Source organism: Fusarium solani (assembly GCF_023522795.1).
Source record: "Fusarium solani strain SB1 chromosome Unknown bctg00000007, whole genome shotgun sequence".
NCBI classification, from domain to species: Eukaryota; Fungi; Ascomycota; class Sordariomycetes; order Hypocreales; family Nectriaceae; genus Fusarium; species Fusarium solani.
In genome coordinates, this window is record NW_027072150.1 from 2,825,446 (window position 1) to 2,844,728 (window position 19,283).

Below are 19,283 nucleotides of genomic sequence, written 5' to 3' on the forward strand. Positions count from 1 at the left end.
CACACAAACCCCGCTCGCTTGGCCTTGTTCCCCCTCCCTGGTATTGACTATCCCATGGAGCACTCAACTTCACCCGCCCAAGAGGGCAGCGAGGCCAACAACACCATTCTCCTACCGACTTTCAATCTTATCATCCCCAGTCGTCCAAGTAGCCCGCTGCAACTCGATGCCTCCTATCTAGAGTCTGCGGGCTTGCTAGACGAGTCTTGCACCCAGGAGCAGAGCCACTGCGGCTTGAACTGGCAGTCCGATCCCAGCTTCCAGGATCACGAGCCTCCCCTAGCCAACCCCCAACCTATCTGGTGGCAAGATTCCCCACCAGTGCTACAAAAAAGCGAGTCTTTTAGAGCAGCAGCTGGCCCACGCCCTGTGCCAGCACGCACACAAAGAATCCAAGGGATTTCTCCCCCTAGATAAGCTGCACGAGCTAGTCGTCGAAGACTCGGTGGCAGAAGCCCTCACCACCTACATTCCGGGCCTCTCCCTTGACGATGCGAGAAGCCACGCCCAGGAAATCTGCCCCAGATCCATACGTGATCCCATGCAGCCGTCCTTTCGCCGGATGTTTGCGATCCTCGTCATGATTCAGCAGCCGCAGGAGATCCTCACCTTTGTCAGACACAACATTGCAGACCACGACGAAAGGGGTGCACGAGCTTCGGCGAAAGACACAGCCGCATAAGACGTTGGAGTGTCTATGGGGGTGGTCGCCGTTTCTGATGAATTCTTTCGAGGAGTATCAGTGGACGTTGCTTTCGCCCTTCTTTTCGAGGGGAAGTAAGGGAACGGTGAGGTTCTATCTTCTTGATGACCAGACTATACTGCCTTTTGTAGAAGACTCGTCGAGAGATGCGAGCATTGAGGATGATGAGGATTTTCAGGGGGGTCATGGGTCCATCTCTAGGGTCAAGATTCACCCGTCACATTATGACTTTCACGATATCTCGGTATGTAAATATCGTCTGTGTCTTAGAAAAGCTTGTCTACTGACGCTGTTAGGAAACCTACGAGGCCGAGTCCACCTTCGCAGTGAAACGCCTCCACTCCCGCAACCGCGAGATGTTCTCCCGAGAAGTCGACGCCCTCAAGAGACTAAGCGGTCAGAAGCATATCGTCCCCCTCCTCGCCACATTCGAGTACAAGAACAGCTACCACCTGCTCTTCCATTGGGCCAATGCCAACCTACGCCGCTACTGGGCCATGTTCCCCAACCCGTCCGCAGACAAACGTTACGGCCTCTGGGTGGCCAAGCAGTGCAAGGGCATGGCAGAGGGGCTGAGAATCATCCATGAGCCCCCCGCCGATCAGGGCGACGACTACGCCTACGAGAGCGTCCTGCAGCCGAACCACAGCCACCTGCAGCGTGGCAGCAAGTCCGCGTACGGCCGTCACGGGTACATCAAGCCGGAAAATATCCTCTGGTTTCGAAACGGACCCAACACGGACATTGGCGTGCTGGAGATTGCGGACTTTGGTCTGACGAGGTTCCATCACAGGCAGTCAAGGAGCAATATATCGCCTGTGGGGATGGGCAACTCGCCGACGTATCGGGCGCCCGAGTTTGACATGCCGGATGGGTTGCTGTCGCGGTCATATGATATATGGGCGTTGGGATGCCTGTATCTCGAGTTTATTACGTGGTATTTCCTGGGATGGAATGGCGTGATACAGTTTTCGGCGAGTAGGGAGACCAAGAGAAATGATCTGTCGGCTGATGACTGCTACTTTGAGTTGAGCAGCTCCAGAGACACGGGCAATATTTGCAGCAAAGTCAAGCCTGCTGTTATGAGGGTGAGTCCATGAACTGTAACCAAGGCCTTGTTCTAACATTTACCCTCAGTGGATGGCATTTCTGCATCAGAACTGGGCTTGCTCGCCCTTCTTCCACGACTTTCTTGGTCTCATCGAGAGCAGCATGCTCGTGGTTGAGACGAACGGCCAAAGACCCGTCCGCAGAATCACCGCGGCAGACGTCAAGCAGAGGATGGTTGGCTTCTACAACCGCTCGGGCTCCGAGGCAGCGTACTTGTCTGAGGTGAACCCGCTGAATGACATCCCGGTTTCGACGATGCATCACCTGGGGAATTGCCATTCTGACGAGGCTCAGAGGTGGGCCGTTCAAGCCAAGGTAAACACAACTGACACGCCTGCCTCTTGGGAATTGGCAAGGAGCTGGCCTAACTCGAAGACAAAGCGGGGGCATTTGAGCAGCAACACTGGCGACGGAAAGGATGGCATTTCATCACCACTTATGAGACGCCATACTAACCCGGTCTATCTGAGTGATGTAGTCATAAGTGAAACATCAGCTTCCACGAGTGACCTGAACAAGCAGAACATCAGCACGACACAGACGATTCAGGAGACGGGACTGGCACATGTCCGTCGGTTCGCTTGCCCCTTCTTCAAGATGAATCCTCACAAGCATGGCAAGACTTGTTCACGGGGATGGGAGCACATTCATAGGTTGAAGTAAGTTGGCAACATCCACAGGATTACTAAGAACAGGCTGCTGACGTTTCATTATAGAGAGCATCTATTTCGGAAGCACACTCTTCCAGACCACAGATGCGCCCGCTGCCTATCTCACTTCAAAGACAATGCCGAACTTGAAGCGCACGCTCGCTCCGTCACGCCCTGTGCGTTAAGAGGACCTTCGGACTCCGACAACATCACTCCCGAACAGGAACGACTTCTGAGGAAACGACCTAGGAGAGAGACCATGTCGCACGACGCGGATTGTGAGCGTTGGCGCAAGATATTCAGCATTTTGTTTCCGGATACGGACCAAGGGGACATTTCTCCATGTAAGTACGATGGCCGTTGGTGTGTGACTTGGGCTGACCATGTCCGGACAGACAATGACTATAGTCTTCCATCATCGACGACGGTAGAATACTCCGAGACCATCGATGACTATAGCAAGTTCCTCGATGGGGGCATCCCGTCCCACGTGCAGACTGAGCTGCAGGCTACGATAAGCAGAGAGCTAGGGGTTAGTGAAGTTGACGGGAGGAAGATTGTGGACATAATCCCAATGTTGCAGCAAACGCTGCTGCAGTCGTTCCAGAACTATAAAGGAGGATTATCACAGGGTTAACCGGTGGAGCTAAGCTACAATAAAAGAGGATTGCTATGTAGGCCTTTAACACCCATCTCTGCACTGTGTCCTGGGATCCGAACCGCCGCGCTTCGGAGGTCGACCCAGGCCTGCTAGGACACTTCATGGCATTGGTTCGCTCAAGGCCGCCTGCACCTTTTCACCGTCTTTTATAGGTGCCAGGAAAAAGACATACCAACTGATGACTACAAGCTGCGTTAAGGGTCTGGGTTAAGGTGTCCAGCAACCAGTAACGGGAGCAGCATAACCGAGGCTGGGCTCTACGCTTGATATGCATAGCAATGTCAACTAGGTGTAATGATTGGCCACAACAGTCATAATTGGGGGTATAAAACACGTCAACCAACACATAGAGCATAAGAGACATTGATAAGCAACCATATTGGATATTCTATAGTACCACATCATAGGATAAGCTTATTCCAAATCTTTTCTTTTACAGTCCCTCAATCACTCTGGGCAGCAAAAGGTCGTTAAACCACCAAAGATGAGTTTGGAAGTTGGCAACCCAGGCTCCGCCAGTCCACCAGGTTGACCGCAGACCCTGCAGGGAATACAGATCCTGGATAAAGCCCTTTCTCATTTCTTCGGCTGAGGTGTGCATATGCATGGGACCATGCTGCGCGTAAGCAACAAACTTGATCTTGGCTGAATCAGACGCTTCAACTGCGCCGCTTTTAACAAGGGTGTCAAAGCTTTTCTGGACCAGCTTCTTCGCGTCCTTGCCATCGAAGTTTCGGTCGCCAATGACCATGATCCGGAAGAGTTCCTCGGATGCGCCGGTTCCAATCCACTCGAAGCGGGCGAGGAAAGGAAGGTCGGGGAAGGCGAGGAAGTTGCTGGGAGCGGCAGTCTCGGGCAAGTTGGTGAGAGTGTAGTTCTTGGGCAGCGATGGATTGGAGACGATACCGGCGTAGAGGCGGGTGTAGTCCAACTTGGAGAAGACCGTGTTTTCCGCCTTGTCAAGGTCGAATGGAGCGAGGTTGCTCTTAGTGGGCTCAATGGACAGCAGCAAGCGCTTGGCCTTGATCTTGACGAGCCTGCCCGACGATGTCTTGACAGTGAGGTGAACACCGTTTTTAGTTCTCTTAGTCTTGACAACCGTGGAAGAGTACAGCACGTCTTTTCCTAGCTTCTTCGCAAATGCATCGTAGATATCCTGGTTGCGTTCAGAGGCCGGGGCAAAAGAAGTCAGTTGGCCGAGAAACGATCGTGCCATAGGCCCGCCAAACGCTTGCATCACGACCAGCGTCATTCGACGAGTCACGTCGCCAACGCCAAGCCCAGTGGTCTGGAACAACACGGGAACAATGGCTTCGATGCCGTGCTTCTTGGCAAAGTCGCCAAAGGGAATGAGTAGATCCTCGGGGATATCGTCAGGGGCCGGAAAGTCCCGGAAGCTTGGAAGAATCATGTTCTCATACAGGGCGCATAGTTCAGCATACTTTACCAGGGCTTCCGATAAAGCAGCTGGGGCAGGGCCGGTATAGTCGACTTCTTTGCCGGTTTTAAAGTCCACATAGCGGGTTAATCGCGATGCCCGACTGGGGGCCTTGATCTCGACTCCAAGGCGCTTCGTCACAAAGTCGGAAGCACCATTGACATCAATGAAGGACTGGACGCCGTAGTCATAGGCCTTGCCGGAGCTGGAGTCAACGTATGAGTCGACATGGCCTCCCTAGGGTTGTTAGGCAATGATGCGTGGATGCTCATCAATCAAGATCTCACCAAGATTGCTTCCTTCTCGATCAAGATGATGCTTTTCCCAAAGTCTTCTCGCAGACGAAAGGCAGCGTGAGCACCAGAACCGCCACCGCCGATGATGACGACATCCTTTTCAATGACCGAGTTGTACACGCCGGCAGTGGCGACAGAGGCCGTTGCGAGAAGGCCTACAAGTGATCGAGCAAGCGAGGCCATGGTGATAAACATGGAAGAATGGAAAAAAGCGTAGAGAGATGGCTGAAGAAAGTCTCTGGGTCGCCGTTTTATCAATTCTCAGCCCCCTGCATACAAAACGAATCAGCCGATATCTGCATATCGACGAGGGAAAAAACTCAGTCAGAGATGCATCGAGACGGGGATTGAAGATGCAGTCAGCTTGGACAAGGACCAGGGTGTGTGTGAACCCCAGACAACATCTCCAAGCTCTACTCCGTACATAGGTACTAATCCGCGAACGTAGGTTTTACTGCCAGAAAGTCGCCAGTGGGGAGCTACTGTTTATCTTGAACAATTTAATAGCTAGTCTTTAAAGTCCTACTAGTCGGAGTTCTCTATTTGATTGGTTGAAACCTTGTTCAAGTACCGTCGTTAAGATCCGATGCCGTCTCCGCGGGAAGCCGGTGCCGATTCGATCTGCCGTCGGAGGCCGGAATCTAACCCCGCTCTCGGATCTTGGGATGGGTTGTACAGGTCACCTAGATATAGAGCGGTAGGTACTGCGCAACAGGATACAAGACATAACATACCAGGCCTCATTGTTTTTTAGTTAGTGACACTCGCCTTTCTTGTATTGCCCTACCATGGATCCCGAAACCGTCCAAGTTGTCATCTGCGGCGGCGGATCTGCCGGCCTCACGGCTGCCATCTGGCTGGCCCGTTTCGGCATCGACTTCAAGATCCTTGAGCGACGCCCAGGACCTCTTGAGATCGGCCAAGCCGACGGTGTTCAGTGCCGCACAGTTGAAATCTTCGAAAATCTCGGCATTTCTGATGCTCTTCTGAAAGAGGCCTATCACGTCATGGAAGTGGCATTCTGGTCCCCGGACGACCAGGGCCAACTAAAGAGGAAACATGTTGCGCCTGATACCAAGGTGGGCTTGAGTCATCAGCCCCACGTCATTCTCAACCAGGCACGGATCAACGAGATGATGCTTCAGGAGATGATTCGTCTGCGGGGGAATGGATCTAGTGGCGTCGTGTACAACTCTCAGGTTGAGAGCGTGCGCATTCTGGACAATGCTTGTGACTACCCTGTCGAGGTGGTAGCTTTGCAAAATGGGGTACCATTTCGATACCGGGCGAAATACGCAATCGTAAGACTCTCAGCGCTTCCATATCCGGCTTAGTGCTAATTAGGCTATCTTCAGGGCTGTGACGGTGCTCATAGCACAGTCCGCAAATCACTCGGTTTCAACATGGTCGGCGACTCGAGTGACTCCGTCTGGGGCGTCATGGATGTCTTTCCAGACACAAACTTCCCAGATATTCGCAAGAAGGCCATGCTCAACAGCAACGCTGGAAATCTCATGATCATCCCCAGGGAAGGCGACGAGCTTGTCCGCTTCTACATCGAGCTACCAGGCAAAACAGCTCGAGAAGTGACCGAGCAAGACCTCATCGACAAGGTTAAGCGCATTTTCTACCCCTACACGCTAGATGCCTCCTGTGTCGTGTGGTGGTCAGCATACGTCATTGGCCAGCGTATCGCAGACCACTTCACAAAGGACTTCCGCATCTTCCTCACAGGCGATGCCTGCCACACACACTCCCCCAAAGCCGGCCAGGGCATGAACGTTAGTCTCCAGGACGGCTTTAACATCGGATGGAAGATGGCCCACGTCCTGACGGGCCGAGCCCCGCCTTCAGTGCTGGAGACGTATGTCCTCGAGCGTCAACAGACAGCACAACAGCTCATCGACTTTGACCGTTCGTTCAGCAAGCTGTTCTCCACCGAACATCAGAAGAAGAACGGGATCACGGCCGCTCATTTCCGCGACAAGTTCGTGCAGGCCGGACAGTATACTGCCGGTATGGCTACCAAGTACAGCTCCTCAGTCCTGACTTGTCCGAGTGGTGACGACGGCACCATCGCGTCAGGGCTCAGTGTTGGAATGAGGTTTCCCAGCACTCCCGCTGTGAGGCTTTCTGATGCAAAACCTATGCATCTGAACAAGGCTCTGCCGGCGGACGGACGATGGCATGTCTTGGTCTTCTGTAGTGGTGATGAGGCAGCCAACAAGTTGACACAGGTACTTATGTGAGGATTTAGTCACATGACACCATTTAATAACTATTCTAGGTCGCTTCGCAGCTGGAAAACCTGGTCCAGATGTTTACTCCATTCGGGGCGCCAGTGGATGAAATCATCAACCCAACCCTCGTAATAAGGGGTGAGCGGACGAGTCTCGAGATCGAAAAACTACCAAGATTCTTCTTTCCTAAGACCGGAAGGTATATGTTGAGAAGTATAGCATGGCCATGTCCCATTCATTTGCACCGTACTAATTCTATCATGTCTAGATGTCCACAGAGTGTTTGTTGACGAACAGAATCCGTATATGCTAGACTGCGGACGGGTGTTTTCAACATTTGGTATCGATACGGATCGAGGTGCAATCATCATTGTTCGACCTGATCTATGTAAGCTCTCCATACCCGCTATCTCAGCCTTATATTTCAAACCCCGTTGTACTGACTGCATTTTACAGATGTAGCCAAGATAAGTGGCCTAGAGGAAGTTGATTCGACCGTTTCGTTCTTCAAAGGCTGCTTGAACTGTACCGGATAACTAGGTCCAGTTTCTCACCCTTCAAGGCCTCATCAACTATAAGTTTGCAAGTACCTTACCTAGGTTAGAGCTCCTACGACAGCCATGAAAATTCCGGTGATTTCTTCCTCGCAATGCTCTTATTCTCATCTTCGCCTCATGGTGTCAGTTGTAAACATTTTCTTCGGCACAGAAGACGCAAAGGCCGGTAGAGTAGATAACCGGCAGCATGACGTGTCTCTCGTATCCATCGAACCCATCACTGTAATGAAAATAAAGCTCTACATCTGGCCATGTTCTCTACTCAGGGCCAGCCCATCCAAGCCAGCTATGCAGTGATCTATGAACACCAAGTATGTCCTATTAGCACTCGGCAGACTTCATAATCTACCCCTTCAACTTTACTCTCCGAGAAAATTCATTCTCTTCTGTAAGCTTCCGCTTGGTAGGAATGACCCTTGAACCATGAAAATTGGCAGACTCCGTGCTCAAAGACCCCTGGACCCCGTGGCCCTCGACGGGACGAGCCGTGAGTCGCGTCCGGAAAGTTGAATATGGCTGGAAAGGAAGTTTTGAATGTCGAATGGTTGGCCAGCAGATGTGCTTCATGCTCAAGGCCGGGCCATCAAGTATATCCAGTAGCTTAGACGGGATTTCAGCTTCGAAAAGGTGAACATACTCCTGGTCTTACTTAATCGTTACGAGGAGGCGTGTCTTGGATAGGTGAGCTGAGTTCATCAGAGGCCATACAGAAAAACGTACCATGTGAACATTAGGCTGTGCAGAGTGAGACTTGAGAGCCACATACTGAGCCATAGAGAGCAAGGCACAGACTAAGTAGGGGTGTTGAGACCACGTCTGGGGAGTGACCTTGAACAGTTTTCGTTGGCATAGACGTTGGACAGGACCGTTGTACCCTTTACAAGGATGTGGACAAGGCGTCAGCTTCTGGCGTCGTTTCGAAATGATACTGTGGTAATCGAAGTATCCTATTATAGGCAACGCGTCTTGATGACGTTCCTCGATGGAATGCTTGGCGATGTGGAAAACGGTGCAGTCTGACCTGTCTATGGGTCGTTTCGCAAAGACAAAAACCGGTGGATCTCTGCAAAATCAGTGGATCAGTAGGGTGTTTGTGCAGGCTTCGTGGTGATATCTTACCTAGCCCATTCGAAGGGACTACCGTTGTATTCGAGTAGGCTCACAAGGGAGTAGGTCTTATGCCTTAGCGCGAGGGTTTTTGCGAAAATTTCGGCCGTCTCCGTAGACGCTTCATCACATTTACTGGCAGCATGTAGTCCTGTCTCGACCCCTACATAATTTGAGCTGTGCTCAGCTCCATCGCCATCGGCTGATTGACAACGACACTTAACCAGGTCAAGGTGCTGCGCAGTCCAGAAGATGGGGCGTGTGAGAAGCCAGGGGTGCTCCAGACCCAGACTACGGAGTGACATGTTTGTTGCCGCGTGCAGTGTCGAGCATCGTGGGCGACAAGGGGGTATCACGCTGTGGCTGTTGATGTGGATGGTGGAGATTCGGTTCGGTGATTGCTATGGGTCTCAGCTTGTCTGGTGTGATGGGTCAGCGGCCGGGATATCTATCACTTTTCTGATCGTCGAGCAACCTCCGCAAGCACGCATTCACGACGCAACGAACGGTAACTACATTCAACAGGTCATACTTTACTCCACGTACTATAACCAAACACAAGATGGTGCCATACTTCAGACTCGTTACATTCTACTTTCTCAATGACGCACTGGAAATACACATGATCAAAGAACACACAAAGAGACACACACACAGCAGCAACATCAAAACCCAATGCTGCAAAACACCATAAACCTAAGTCTCATCCTATATAAATTCTTCTCACCGACTCATGGCGTAAATAGACTTGGCCTGGATCTTGTCTTCCTTAATTTCTACCATCAAGAATTGGGTTCTTCAGCGTAGTCTAATAAGATGTTACTGCTCGTATCCGCAAACTACGAAGACTGAACAGCAGCCTGTGTTTGTCCTCTGTCTCAAGCGTATTACTTATCAGAAACTTGTGCCGAAACTTGGCTTTCTGACCTTCCAAGGTCTCGATGACGGCACCTCACTGGTGGTCTTGCACGATGAGGCCGGGTAGGAACTTAATCAGGGGTATCGGTCTCTCTGGGTTTTAGAAACTATCTACTGGCGGTCTTCTGGCTTAGTTATCCCATCGAGGGCCGGGCTTCAATCGCACAGAGTCCTATTTCCTGTAACTTGGCCCAGTTTGAGAGCTCAGCATTATACAGCGACAATGATTACCACGTCGAGTCAAGCAGTAACTCGTCCAATGTTTTGGACACAGGTCACATAAAGGTAGAGCCACAGCGCTCCTTGGACCTCACGAGAGACTGTATTTCAGTAGTCAGGTTTTGTGTTTAAGCATCCACTGTGTTAGCATTGGGATATGATGCTATGATGTGTTGATTATGTGTTCTTTATTATAGTTGAAGCCCGGCCCTTGATGGGTTAACTGAGCCAGAAGATCGTGTCTAAGCATCACCCTACAGCGAGAGTTTCATATGTATTTTTACTAAACAAGTAATATAGTAGCAAATACGTCCTTACTGCCTAAGGAATTTTTGTGATATATACCAAGGGCTCAAAATGCCAAACTGTCCTGTTAGAAAAAGAATTCCTAACCTTCTAGCTTCAAGATCTTGATACTCTTTTCCCATAATCTGCCCGGCCCCTCTTCATCGTAAGCCCAGTCGGCATAGCCTGCGCGGCCTGTACCTGGAGGCTTAGCTACCTGTGTATCCTCTAAATACAAGCCACCCTTGCCCTCAAGTTCAGGTGAAACAGCCGCGAGGACGGTTGTTGCAGCTCCCTGCTCAATATTCTTCCAAGTCTTGGCCAGTTCTGGATCAGTCGCCCAACCTTGCTTGACCTCCTCGGAAACATGCCGTTGCAGCTCAGTGGAGATGCTGCCAGGGTGGACAGCCCACGCGTGCAGACCATGGGCCCCAAATCGTTTCTCAATTTCCCGTGCCGTCCACAAGTTGGCTGTCTTGCTCTGGCCGTACGCCTTCCATGGCTCGTATTCACCCTCGAGATTGAGATTGTCGAAATGAACCGAACCAGCTTGGTGGGCACAGGATGAAAGAATGATAGCTCGGGAGTTGAAATTGGGTGTCGACGAGCGAAGTAGGGTATCCTTGAGCAGATAGAAGAGGAGGAAATGCCCTAGATGATTGGTGCCGAACTGTGTCTCGAATCCATCCGCAGTGCGGCCTTCGGGACTCGCCATGACGCCAGCATTTTCGATTAGGATATCCAATTGAGCGCTCTGGGACTTGAAGGTCTCTGCACAAGTACGGACCGAGTCTAGAGAGCTCAAGTCAAGCTGCAGGAAATGAAGACGGGGACTGTCCACCAAATCATGCAGTGCCCCCTTAGCCTTGTCGACGTCACGAGCAGTCGCATAGATAGTTGCACCTGTACGATGGATTGCACGTGCCGTCTCAACCCCTACTCCTGACGAGCAGCCAGTGATAAGGACAACCTTTCCGGTCAATTTCCCTTCTAAATCATAGTCGGTAATGATTTGAGAAGCAGTAGGGCGCCCATCGCCGGGGCCGTTAGGATTGTCGTGCGCGGCAACGTACTTTGAAGTCATACTGTCGGTGGAAACAAGATAAAGAGTTGGTACAAAGACAGTAGCAAATGTCGAGGGAATAGATAAAATGCCGCTGGATTTCCTGCGAGCCTGGGTAATGTTGGGCTTTGTCTATAAGCAATTTCTTTGGTGGTCTGTCTACCACTGAGACACATTTTTGAGGCAGAATTTAAGTTCTTATCCATCAGCAGGTTGCATCAACCCTGGCAGTCATGGCGTGATGGATCCCGGTTCTCGGGATCCAGGTATGGCTGGCGTAGTTGCGGTCTTTCGCGTCATTAAACCTGCGACTGTGCTTCCTGGTGTGCTCTGTGCGAGAACCATATCGCCCCTCTAGTAACCGGGAATGTCGAGGGCGCACTATTACACACAGGCTCAGAGCCGTGGACCCTCATTGTTATCATCCATTTGCATAAGGTGGGAACCATGATTCTAATTCGATGGAGCGAGCATGGTTTCAAGATGGCGCCATCACGCGAATGCAGCATGCTACCCTATCTTGGTTTGATGTTGGCATTGTTATTTGTTTTTGTCAAATTAATGTAAATCGTCAGCATCCCATGGTGGGTACACCTCCTCCTTACATCTAGTTATCATGCCAGTAAAGACGTTTTTCTCCTCTACACTCTCGCCACTTATTTGTCGCTTCCAATACCTCCGGACAGCCTTGAAGTAACCACCCCCATTTGTGAAGAAATGAAACGGACGCTTCCCAGCCGCTGGGATCACAAGGGTCCCCCCAGACGATCAGACTTGGCCTCGCCGTGCCCTCATAGTTCATCTCGGCTATGTCGGCGCACAGTTCATCGTCGTCCATGAGATTCGCGGCGACTGCTTGTATGACATTGTCTCTGAACCTTGGGAATGGAAACACATCAAGCCAAGGATGGTGCATGATCTGGTGCTGCACCGAGGTAGGTTCCAGATTCTGGGAGTAGGTGGGCGCATACTGTGAGGGCCCGAGCTGATTAAATGGCGATATACTCTCCTCGAGGCACAGTATTTCAGGCCTGAAACCCATTTGAACAGCGTTCTTAGCCATGGCGATGTTAATGTTCAATGTGATGAGGAATGGGAGTTGAGAGAGACGGGGCGTGTTCATTATGTGGTGGAGGTAAGCATCGTGTGCGAGCGCAAAAATCCTCTCTCTGATGTCGGAGCTCTCAAATATCTCACAAGCATGTAGAAGAGCGTCCAAAACAACATCTGTTGAGGTCTGGGGTGCCATTTCGGTTGACGAGGTTAATACACCTGGATCTGGTATCCCAGCTTGCATCACAATTCTGGATGCAGCTCGGTTCTGCTGGCCCCGAAGTCGAGCCTTTTGATCTTCCTCGAATCTTAGAAAGTAAGCTAGATGATGTAGGAGAGGAACTGACATTGCGATCTTTTGTTAAGTCGGTTTTGCCGCTTCCTGCGCTCGGCCGTACTCGTGACACCGGTCCAGTCTTCTGCAGGGGTTTGGGCTAGTAATTGCTGGGGCATGCGCTGGAGGACGATGCCGAGTGGAGTTTCCATAGCTGGAGCTTGTGTCACCGTGGACAAATTGATTGACGTGACCGGGAGAGCGACTCGACTGTGTGCATATGCAAAGGGGTGAGATTGACTGGTTGGCGGCAGACATTCTTGTGTTGACATCACCACATGCCACGTGAGACCTTGGCCGATGAAGGTTAAGCTTTGGGAGCCAGCGGATAGTGGATACATATCAGCAGGCTGCATTAGCGTCAGAACTATGTGGAGCGGAGGACATGGATGGACCGGCCAAGTCATGCGAGGGAGATGAACCAATCATATAGGTAGTTACGTCAAAGCCTCATCCAGGCCAAACAGTCTTGACTTGAAGTGCTTGCTATCAGCAGCTTGCATAACACTGCCACATGACGCGGAGGTATCTCGGCCCGATTTGAGTCAATAACTGGGAGTTCCTTTGTCAACATTTCATTAACCTTGATTACCTTGAAGGGAAGCGCTCTTATGTCCGGACTGGGAGCCCTTGCTGTAATGTTGCCGCTCATGCCTTGATGATCACGGAGCGACCCAGCTTCGGTTCAACCGTTTATGATCGCGTTTCTTGGCATGACGACGACCTCATGTCTAAAAGTATTGAATGACGCGCGGCCTCGGTCCTATACATCATATCTCCTATTCGCAATAACGTAGATGAGCAGAACTCCAACAGCTATTAAAGCACCTACATGCCACTCAGACAGCAGCATCTCACCAGGCTCACTGTATCAGGTCTAACAACCCAATCACCTCCTTGTGCTCAACCAATACAACCACCGACAATATAGCACCGCCAAGATGTTCGGAGGCCGCCCTGTCGCAGTTGGCCTCATGGCGCTCGTCAATGCCATGACTGCCACGGCTCAGAACCTATCATTTGGAGCCGACAACTTCTACCGCAGCCCAGACGTCCAAATCCAGCCCATCACGTTCCCGACCCAGTACCACACCACCATCTCGGCCAACCTCTTCTACCCACGCAACCTAAGCCGCAACGTCGAGACCGCCGCCATCGTCGTCGGCCACCCCATGGGCGCCGTCAAGGAGCAGAGCGCCAACCTCTACGCCACCAAGCTCGCTGAACAGGGTTTCATCACCGTCTCCATTGACCTCCCCCATTGGGGCGGCAGCGACGGCGAGCCTCGCAACGCCGTCTCGGTCGAATACTACGCAGAGGCATTCAGTGCCGCCGTCGACTACCTCGGCCTCCAGGACTTTGTCGACCGTGAGCGTATCGGTGGTGTTGGTATCTGCGGCAGCGGTTCTTTCATCATCAGCGCCGCAAAGATCGACTCTCGTCTCAAAGCAATCGCCACTGTTAGCATGTACGACATGGGCGCCGCCGCCCGCAACGGCATCCGAAAGTCACAGACCCTAGCACAGCGCAAGGAGATGATCGTCGCCGCCGCAGCCCAGCGCTGGAACGAGTCCGAGGGTGCAGAGACCGAGTTGATTGGCGGCACTGCAGACAGGCGCGAGGACGCTGTTGACCCTATTCAGCAAGAGTTCTACGACTTCTACCGCACCACTCGCGGTGAGGTTACACCCCCCGGTGCTCTGCCCAATACCACGACTCACCCAACACTCTCGAGCCAGGTGAAGTTCTTTAACTTCTACCCTTTCAACGACATCGAAACCATCTCGCCCCGTCCCCTACTCTTTATCAGCGGCGACCAGGCTCACTCTCGCGAGTTTAGCGAAAATGCTTACGGGCGTGCTGCCGAGCCCAAGGAGCTGATCTGGATCCCCGGTGCTGGCCATGTCGATCTGTACGATCGAGTGGAGCTTATTCCCTTCGATAGACTTACCCGCTTCTTTGAGGAAAACTTGTGAGATAGCAGTGCAAGGTGCGCTTGGCAAGAGATGGCTGTTATCTTGTAGATAAGTCTTACCGCTTCCAGGCTGTTCGTTACTATATCATATTCTTCTTTTCATCAATGGCGTCTTTTAGAGAGGCCATCACCACAATATCAAAGATACATTTATTACTCGATATCGGCATTAAAGCCCAACGCCGTCACGCTGGTAAATTTCCATCCATTAATTAAACCCTTCAGCAAGCACTTCCATCAACTTTGCAACCCTTAGCTCACAAAGAGAGCCTCGAATTCCAGAAGGCCAGTTCAATAATGCAGCCGCATGAAGCAGCGTTTGAACACACCACTAGGTTCTCCAGCAGAGTCTTCTAACTACATAAAAACACACAGGGCACTTCTCACGTGGTTCAGGACGGAGACTAACTAACCCAAAGATTGGACTCAAGAACTCCCTATTAATAGCCCGACGTTAAGCCAGATCAGACCTTAAGCTCCACGTTGAGCTGGGAGGCTGCCCAGGACTCTCTCCGTCCCCCCGTTCAAGGGTTGTTAAATACAGTCTCCTCATTAGCTACAGCGGAAGCGGAAGCTCGACGGAAGCGGAAGCGGAGGGCGAGGCGGAAGCGGAAGCGGAAAGGGAAGCCAAAGTGGTAGTGAAGACCAGGATTCATTCAATTACCCCAGAGCTAAACTTAAGCTTACCGAGTAATCGGAAATCAGCAGGCACAGATATAGCGTGGAGAACGCGGGGTGGAAAGGTGCGGGGGGGGGGGGGGGGGTGCTATAACGTTGGGTAACCGAGCTCAGGGATGCGTGATACGGCCGTAGCCATTCTCTACTTAATGGGCAGTTGTGCTCTTTCTCGCTGGACTTGAATTGTCAACACTTCTCTCGTAAGCTATCATTCAGACACAGATCCTGGCTATCATGGCTACATCGGAGAATGAGAAATCCGCCAGCCCTAGGCTCCAGCAGATGACCCCCGACACCGAACACAAGGAACACATTTCGGAAACCACCCATGAAGCTACTGAGCGTGGACGCGCCGTGACTGACGAGTAAGTATACTGATGTAGGCTCCATTCCATGCTCACGGTTCTAATGAAGATGCAAAGGCATGGCCATCCGTTGGTTTTCTTCGACCCCAAAGCTGAAGCCCGTCTTCGACGCAAGATAGATCTTTACATTGTGCCAACCGTTGCCATAATCTATCTCTTCTGCTTCATAGACAGAGCCAACATCGGTAGGTACCTTGCTCTTCCACCAGCATTCGCTTTCTAAATATGATATCAGGCAATGCAAGGCTTGCGGGGTTTGAGGCCGACCTGAACCTCAGCGGCTATGACTACAACCAGATCCTTTCCATCTTTTACATCTCCTACATCGTTTTCGAGATCCCATCCAACATTGCTTGCAAGTGGATCGGCCCCGGCTGGTTTCTTCCCGCTCTCACCCTCGCCTTCGGTCTTATGACGGTGGCTTTCGCCTTTGTATCGTCACTCGAGTCTGCCTGCGGCGTCCGATTCCTACTTGGCGTCTTCGAGGCTGGAATGCTACCCGGTATTGCTTATTACTTGTCACGCTGGTATAGGCGCAATGAACTAGCATTTCGACTATCCATGTATATCGTCATGTCGTCACTTGCTGGCGCGTTCGGTGGCCTCCTCGCTTCTGCTATTCTAACCTTGGATAGCTTCGGTAGCACGAAACGTTGGCGAATGATTTTTGCCATCGAAGGCATCATCACAATCGGCCTCGCCATCATCGCATTCTTCACTCTTACCGACCGACCCGAGACTGCCCGCTGGCTAACCCAAGAAGAAAAGGAGCTAGCTATCGCCCGCGTCAAGTCCGAGCGCGTAGGCGCAACCGAGGTCCTCGATCAACTCAATACAAAGAAGATCGTGGCTGGAATATCGAGTCCTGTCACTCTTGCGTCTGCATTCGTCTTTCTCCTTGGCAACATCACGGTTCAGTGTCTGGCGTTCTTTGCCCCGACTATCGTCCGCACAATCTACCCAGACAAAGCTATTGTCACGGTCCAGCTCTACACAGTCCCGCCATACATCGTCGGTGGACTTTTCATCCTTGCCGTCAACTATCTGAGTTACAAGACTGGCCGTCGAAACATATTCCTGCTCATCAGCGCCCTGCCCATAATAACAGGCTACATCATCTTTCTTGCAACCACAAACCCTCACGCGAGGTACGGAGCAACTTTCATCATCGTCACGGGCGCGTTCAACTCTGGTGCGCTCTGCAACGCGCAGGTCTCGGCAAATGTCGTCTCGGACACGGCACGTTCATCGGCAATTGGAACAAATGTCATGTTCGGTAACATTGGTGGTTTGATAGCCAGTTGGGCATTTCTTCCCACCGATGCCCCCAACTATCCCATCGGTAACGGGCTCAACTTGGCGACCTCTTCGATTATGCTATTTACGACCATACTTCTTCAGCTCTGGGCGACGTCAGACAACCGCAAGAGAGACCGTCGGGACGAAACTGCACAGCTTGATGGGCTGGACTCTACCCAGATTGCAAACCTCGACTGGAAGCATCCTGGATTTAGATGGAACTTGTAGTTGGCGATTGCTTGCTCGGGCCAGCCAGCCACAGATATCTAGCTGTATTATTGTTAGGAGAAATCAAAGATAGATCTTTGGTTTCTAGCTTACACCCTGGTATATTTCTTAGCTATTGCAATCTATAGTCATTATTACTGAAATATCCTTCAAGAGAACCCCAGAGGCTAAGGCAGTATTGGCTACGCCTGATAGCTAACCCAGACGACTAGGCAGCCTCCTTGGAGGCCATGAATTTCTTCAAGATAGGTAATCTGCACGCCCGTTTCACGTGACCCATGAGTAACAACTGGTCGATCGGCAAGCTGAGTTGGAGAAACAATCTCAAAGCAAAAAGATTGAAGGAATGTGTGATTCAGTGATGGAGACTAAAGATTACCTGATCGTGGCCCCAGTCTTGCAATGCAATCCAACACATCAAGTAGCGGACAAACTCAGACCCTAAACCTCTGGCTTCCTTCCCCAGATAAAGTAAAGCTGCTGGTACAAGTGGATTGTCGGATCCTTCAAGTCACGCTTGACTTTCGCAATAAAAACCTGGATCTCCTCCTCACTCCAACCGAGCACCCGACCAAAGAGCCCGGGAGTGTACGAGTCGATGACCTGGGCTTCCTGAACCGCCTGGAACTTGCCGATTTCCTTGAGTTTCGGATCCTTTGGCCAAGGACCCATGGGAACCTATGGTTATCAGCACATCTCTTTTCGCTGAGACTCAAGAACGCCTGACCTTGCGAATCTCTTGTTGAACGTCGACGAATCCGACCTCTTCTAGCTTTGCTTTCCACTCCGGTGCACAGGTCAAGGGCTTGCCAAATTTGGCAGAGGCGTCGCAGATGGTATTTACCCACTTGTGAAAATCAGTAGCCTTATCTCCTGTGTCGTCGTCAGATTTGAGCGGTGGGTATGCAGCTTGTAGCTCGATGTATCCTCCAGGGCTCAGGTGTTTGAAGGCTTGCTGAAAGAGCTTCTTGTCGTTAGAAAGACATCCCTCGAGCTCGCGGCCATGAATGAAATCGAATGAATGGCGGTAAAGCCAATCTGCTTCAAAGTCATCAACTTCAAAAGAGCAATTTGGAGGAGTCCTATGCTCAGCGTTAGTATCAGTCTGTCTCTAGGCTAGTTTCTCGGACCATTTGGGTTGAATAGGGCTTAGATCTGTGCCTCGAACATCTGCCGAGGGATATTCACTGGAAACGTCAGACTTGGGAGAAGTTCTTTAATAGCCAGGCCACTTCCACTCACTCTGCAAAGTCCATAGCCCAGATGCCTGTCCCAGTACCAAGATCCAGAACCCGCTGAGGGCTATCGCCGATTGGTGCAAGATGGAGCTTTCCACCGATGAGAAGTCGATAAATGTGATGTGCTAGATCCATGCGATCTTGTTCTTCGTCATCATTGGGCTTAAAATGTCAGCACTGCAAAGATGCTAGAGTTTGATGCCCTTACCACTAGGTACGCTCCCTCGCGGAATGCATGATAACGGCGTCCGTTCTACAGATTTGTTAACGTTAAGAACTAGACAGGTTCCTCCGACTTGACTTGCTTCATATCTAGAGTGCGTCAGTGAGACTGAAATGGAGGTAGAAGCAAAAGGCAAAGCATTGACTCACTTGTAGTTGAAGACGCTAGACTTTAATGATGATAGGTAGCTACTAGTGGCCTCACTGGAATCAATAAGCAATTGTTCCTCAGGCTGCTAGCCTGTACTCACGAGTCGCCGTAGCTCGAGTCTTCCTCGTGAGGATTATCCTTCAGTCAGCATCAGCAAATGCACACAGCTTGGCCTCTGGTCGTCACTCACGTCAACTTCGAGAGGATGATCGGGGGCCTGAGTCTCAGCCTGTGTAGCGCGAGGCTGTGCTTCCTCGACGGGTTCTTGGGACTGATGATCACCCATGGTTGCTGATGACGGTGAGAGCAGCGCAAGTTGGGCGGGTTGCCTGAGCTGTTTATCAATTACGCGGCCGAACCCCTCACTCCATCATCCCATCACACCATGCGGTTCCCGAAAGAGATCCTCGCATTGGAAACCTTGTCCACTGACAAGGTATATGACAGAACCAACCACATATGATCCCTGAGTTGAGCACGAGCCGTTGATTGC

General features: G+C 51.3%; 8 protein-coding genes across 8 annotated transcripts; 4 read left to right on the forward strand and 4 right to left on the reverse strand.

Moving 5' to 3' along the window:
- Nucleotides 1-54: 54 nt before the first annotated feature.
- MRS44_011843 (uncharacterized protein) lies at nucleotides 55-3,100 on the forward strand (the record flags this gene model as incomplete). The annotated part of the gene is made up of 8 exons (XM_065619885.1): nucleotides 55-302; nucleotides 340-647; nucleotides 835-947; nucleotides 1,000-1,791; nucleotides 1,841-2,472; nucleotides 2,569-2,807; nucleotides 2,859-2,995; nucleotides 3,047-3,100. 8 exons carry the CDS (start codon nucleotides 55-57, stop codon nucleotides 3,098-3,100), a joined length of 2,523 nt encoding a protein of 840 aa, XP_065475957.1.
- A 457-nt stretch (nucleotides 3,101-3,557) lies between these two features.
- Nucleotides 3,558-5,041, reverse strand: MRS44_011844 (uncharacterized protein; the record flags this gene model as incomplete). Its single annotated transcript, XM_065619886.1, has 2 exons — nucleotides 3,558-4,799; nucleotides 4,850-5,041. 2 exons carry the CDS (start codon nucleotides 5,039-5,041, stop codon nucleotides 3,558-3,560), a joined length of 1,434 nt encoding a protein of 477 aa, XP_065475958.1.
- A 605-nt stretch (nucleotides 5,042-5,646) lies between these two features.
- On the forward strand, nucleotides 5,647-7,634 carry MRS44_011845 (uncharacterized protein; the record flags this gene model as incomplete). The annotated part of the gene is made up of 5 exons (XM_065619887.1): nucleotides 5,647-6,159; nucleotides 6,214-7,095; nucleotides 7,146-7,297; nucleotides 7,377-7,486; nucleotides 7,555-7,634. 5 exons carry the CDS (start codon nucleotides 5,647-5,649, stop codon nucleotides 7,632-7,634), a joined length of 1,737 nt encoding a protein of 578 aa, XP_065475959.1.
- Nucleotides 7,635-8,300: 666 nt separating this feature from the next.
- MRS44_011846 (uncharacterized protein) lies at nucleotides 8,301-9,067 on the reverse strand (the record flags this gene model as incomplete). Its single annotated transcript, XM_046281729.1, has 3 exons — nucleotides 8,301-8,327; nucleotides 8,376-8,718; nucleotides 8,775-9,067. The coding sequence occupies 3 exons, from the start codon at nucleotides 9,065-9,067 to the stop codon at nucleotides 8,301-8,303; spliced, it is 663 nt and encodes a 220-aa protein (XP_046124671.1).
- A 1,220-nt stretch (nucleotides 9,068-10,287) lies between these two features.
- Nucleotides 10,288-12,786, reverse strand: MRS44_011847 (uncharacterized protein; the record flags this gene model as incomplete). The annotated part of the gene is made up of 3 exons (XM_065619888.1): nucleotides 10,288-11,379; nucleotides 11,924-12,621; nucleotides 12,699-12,786. The coding sequence occupies 3 exons, from the start codon at nucleotides 12,784-12,786 to the stop codon at nucleotides 10,288-10,290; spliced, it is 1,878 nt and encodes a 625-aa protein (XP_065475960.1).
- Nucleotides 12,787-13,575: 789 nt separating this feature from the next.
- MRS44_011848 (uncharacterized protein) lies at nucleotides 13,576-14,610 on the forward strand (the record flags this gene model as incomplete). Its single annotated transcript, XM_046282915.2, has 1 exon — nucleotides 13,576-14,610. One exon carries the CDS (start codon nucleotides 13,576-13,578, stop codon nucleotides 14,608-14,610), a length of 1,035 nt encoding a protein of 344 aa, XP_046124668.1.
- A 911-nt stretch (nucleotides 14,611-15,521) lies between these two features.
- On the forward strand, nucleotides 15,522-17,179 carry MRS44_011849 (uncharacterized protein; the record flags this gene model as incomplete). The annotated part of the gene is made up of 3 exons (XM_046282914.1): nucleotides 15,522-15,652; nucleotides 15,710-15,837; nucleotides 15,888-17,179. 3 exons carry the CDS (start codon nucleotides 15,522-15,524, stop codon nucleotides 17,177-17,179), a joined length of 1,551 nt encoding a protein of 516 aa, XP_046124667.1.
- A 441-nt stretch (nucleotides 17,180-17,620) lies between these two features.
- MRS44_011850 (uncharacterized protein) lies at nucleotides 17,621-19,076 on the reverse strand (the record flags this gene model as incomplete). The annotated part of the gene is made up of 8 exons (XM_065619889.1): nucleotides 17,621-17,857; nucleotides 17,907-18,261; nucleotides 18,422-18,579; nucleotides 18,626-18,670; nucleotides 18,714-18,729; nucleotides 18,790-18,843; nucleotides 18,891-18,928; nucleotides 18,981-19,076. The coding sequence occupies 8 exons, from the start codon at nucleotides 19,074-19,076 to the stop codon at nucleotides 17,621-17,623; spliced, it is 999 nt and encodes a 332-aa protein (XP_065475961.1).
- Between the last annotated feature and the right edge of the window lie 207 nt (nucleotides 19,077-19,283).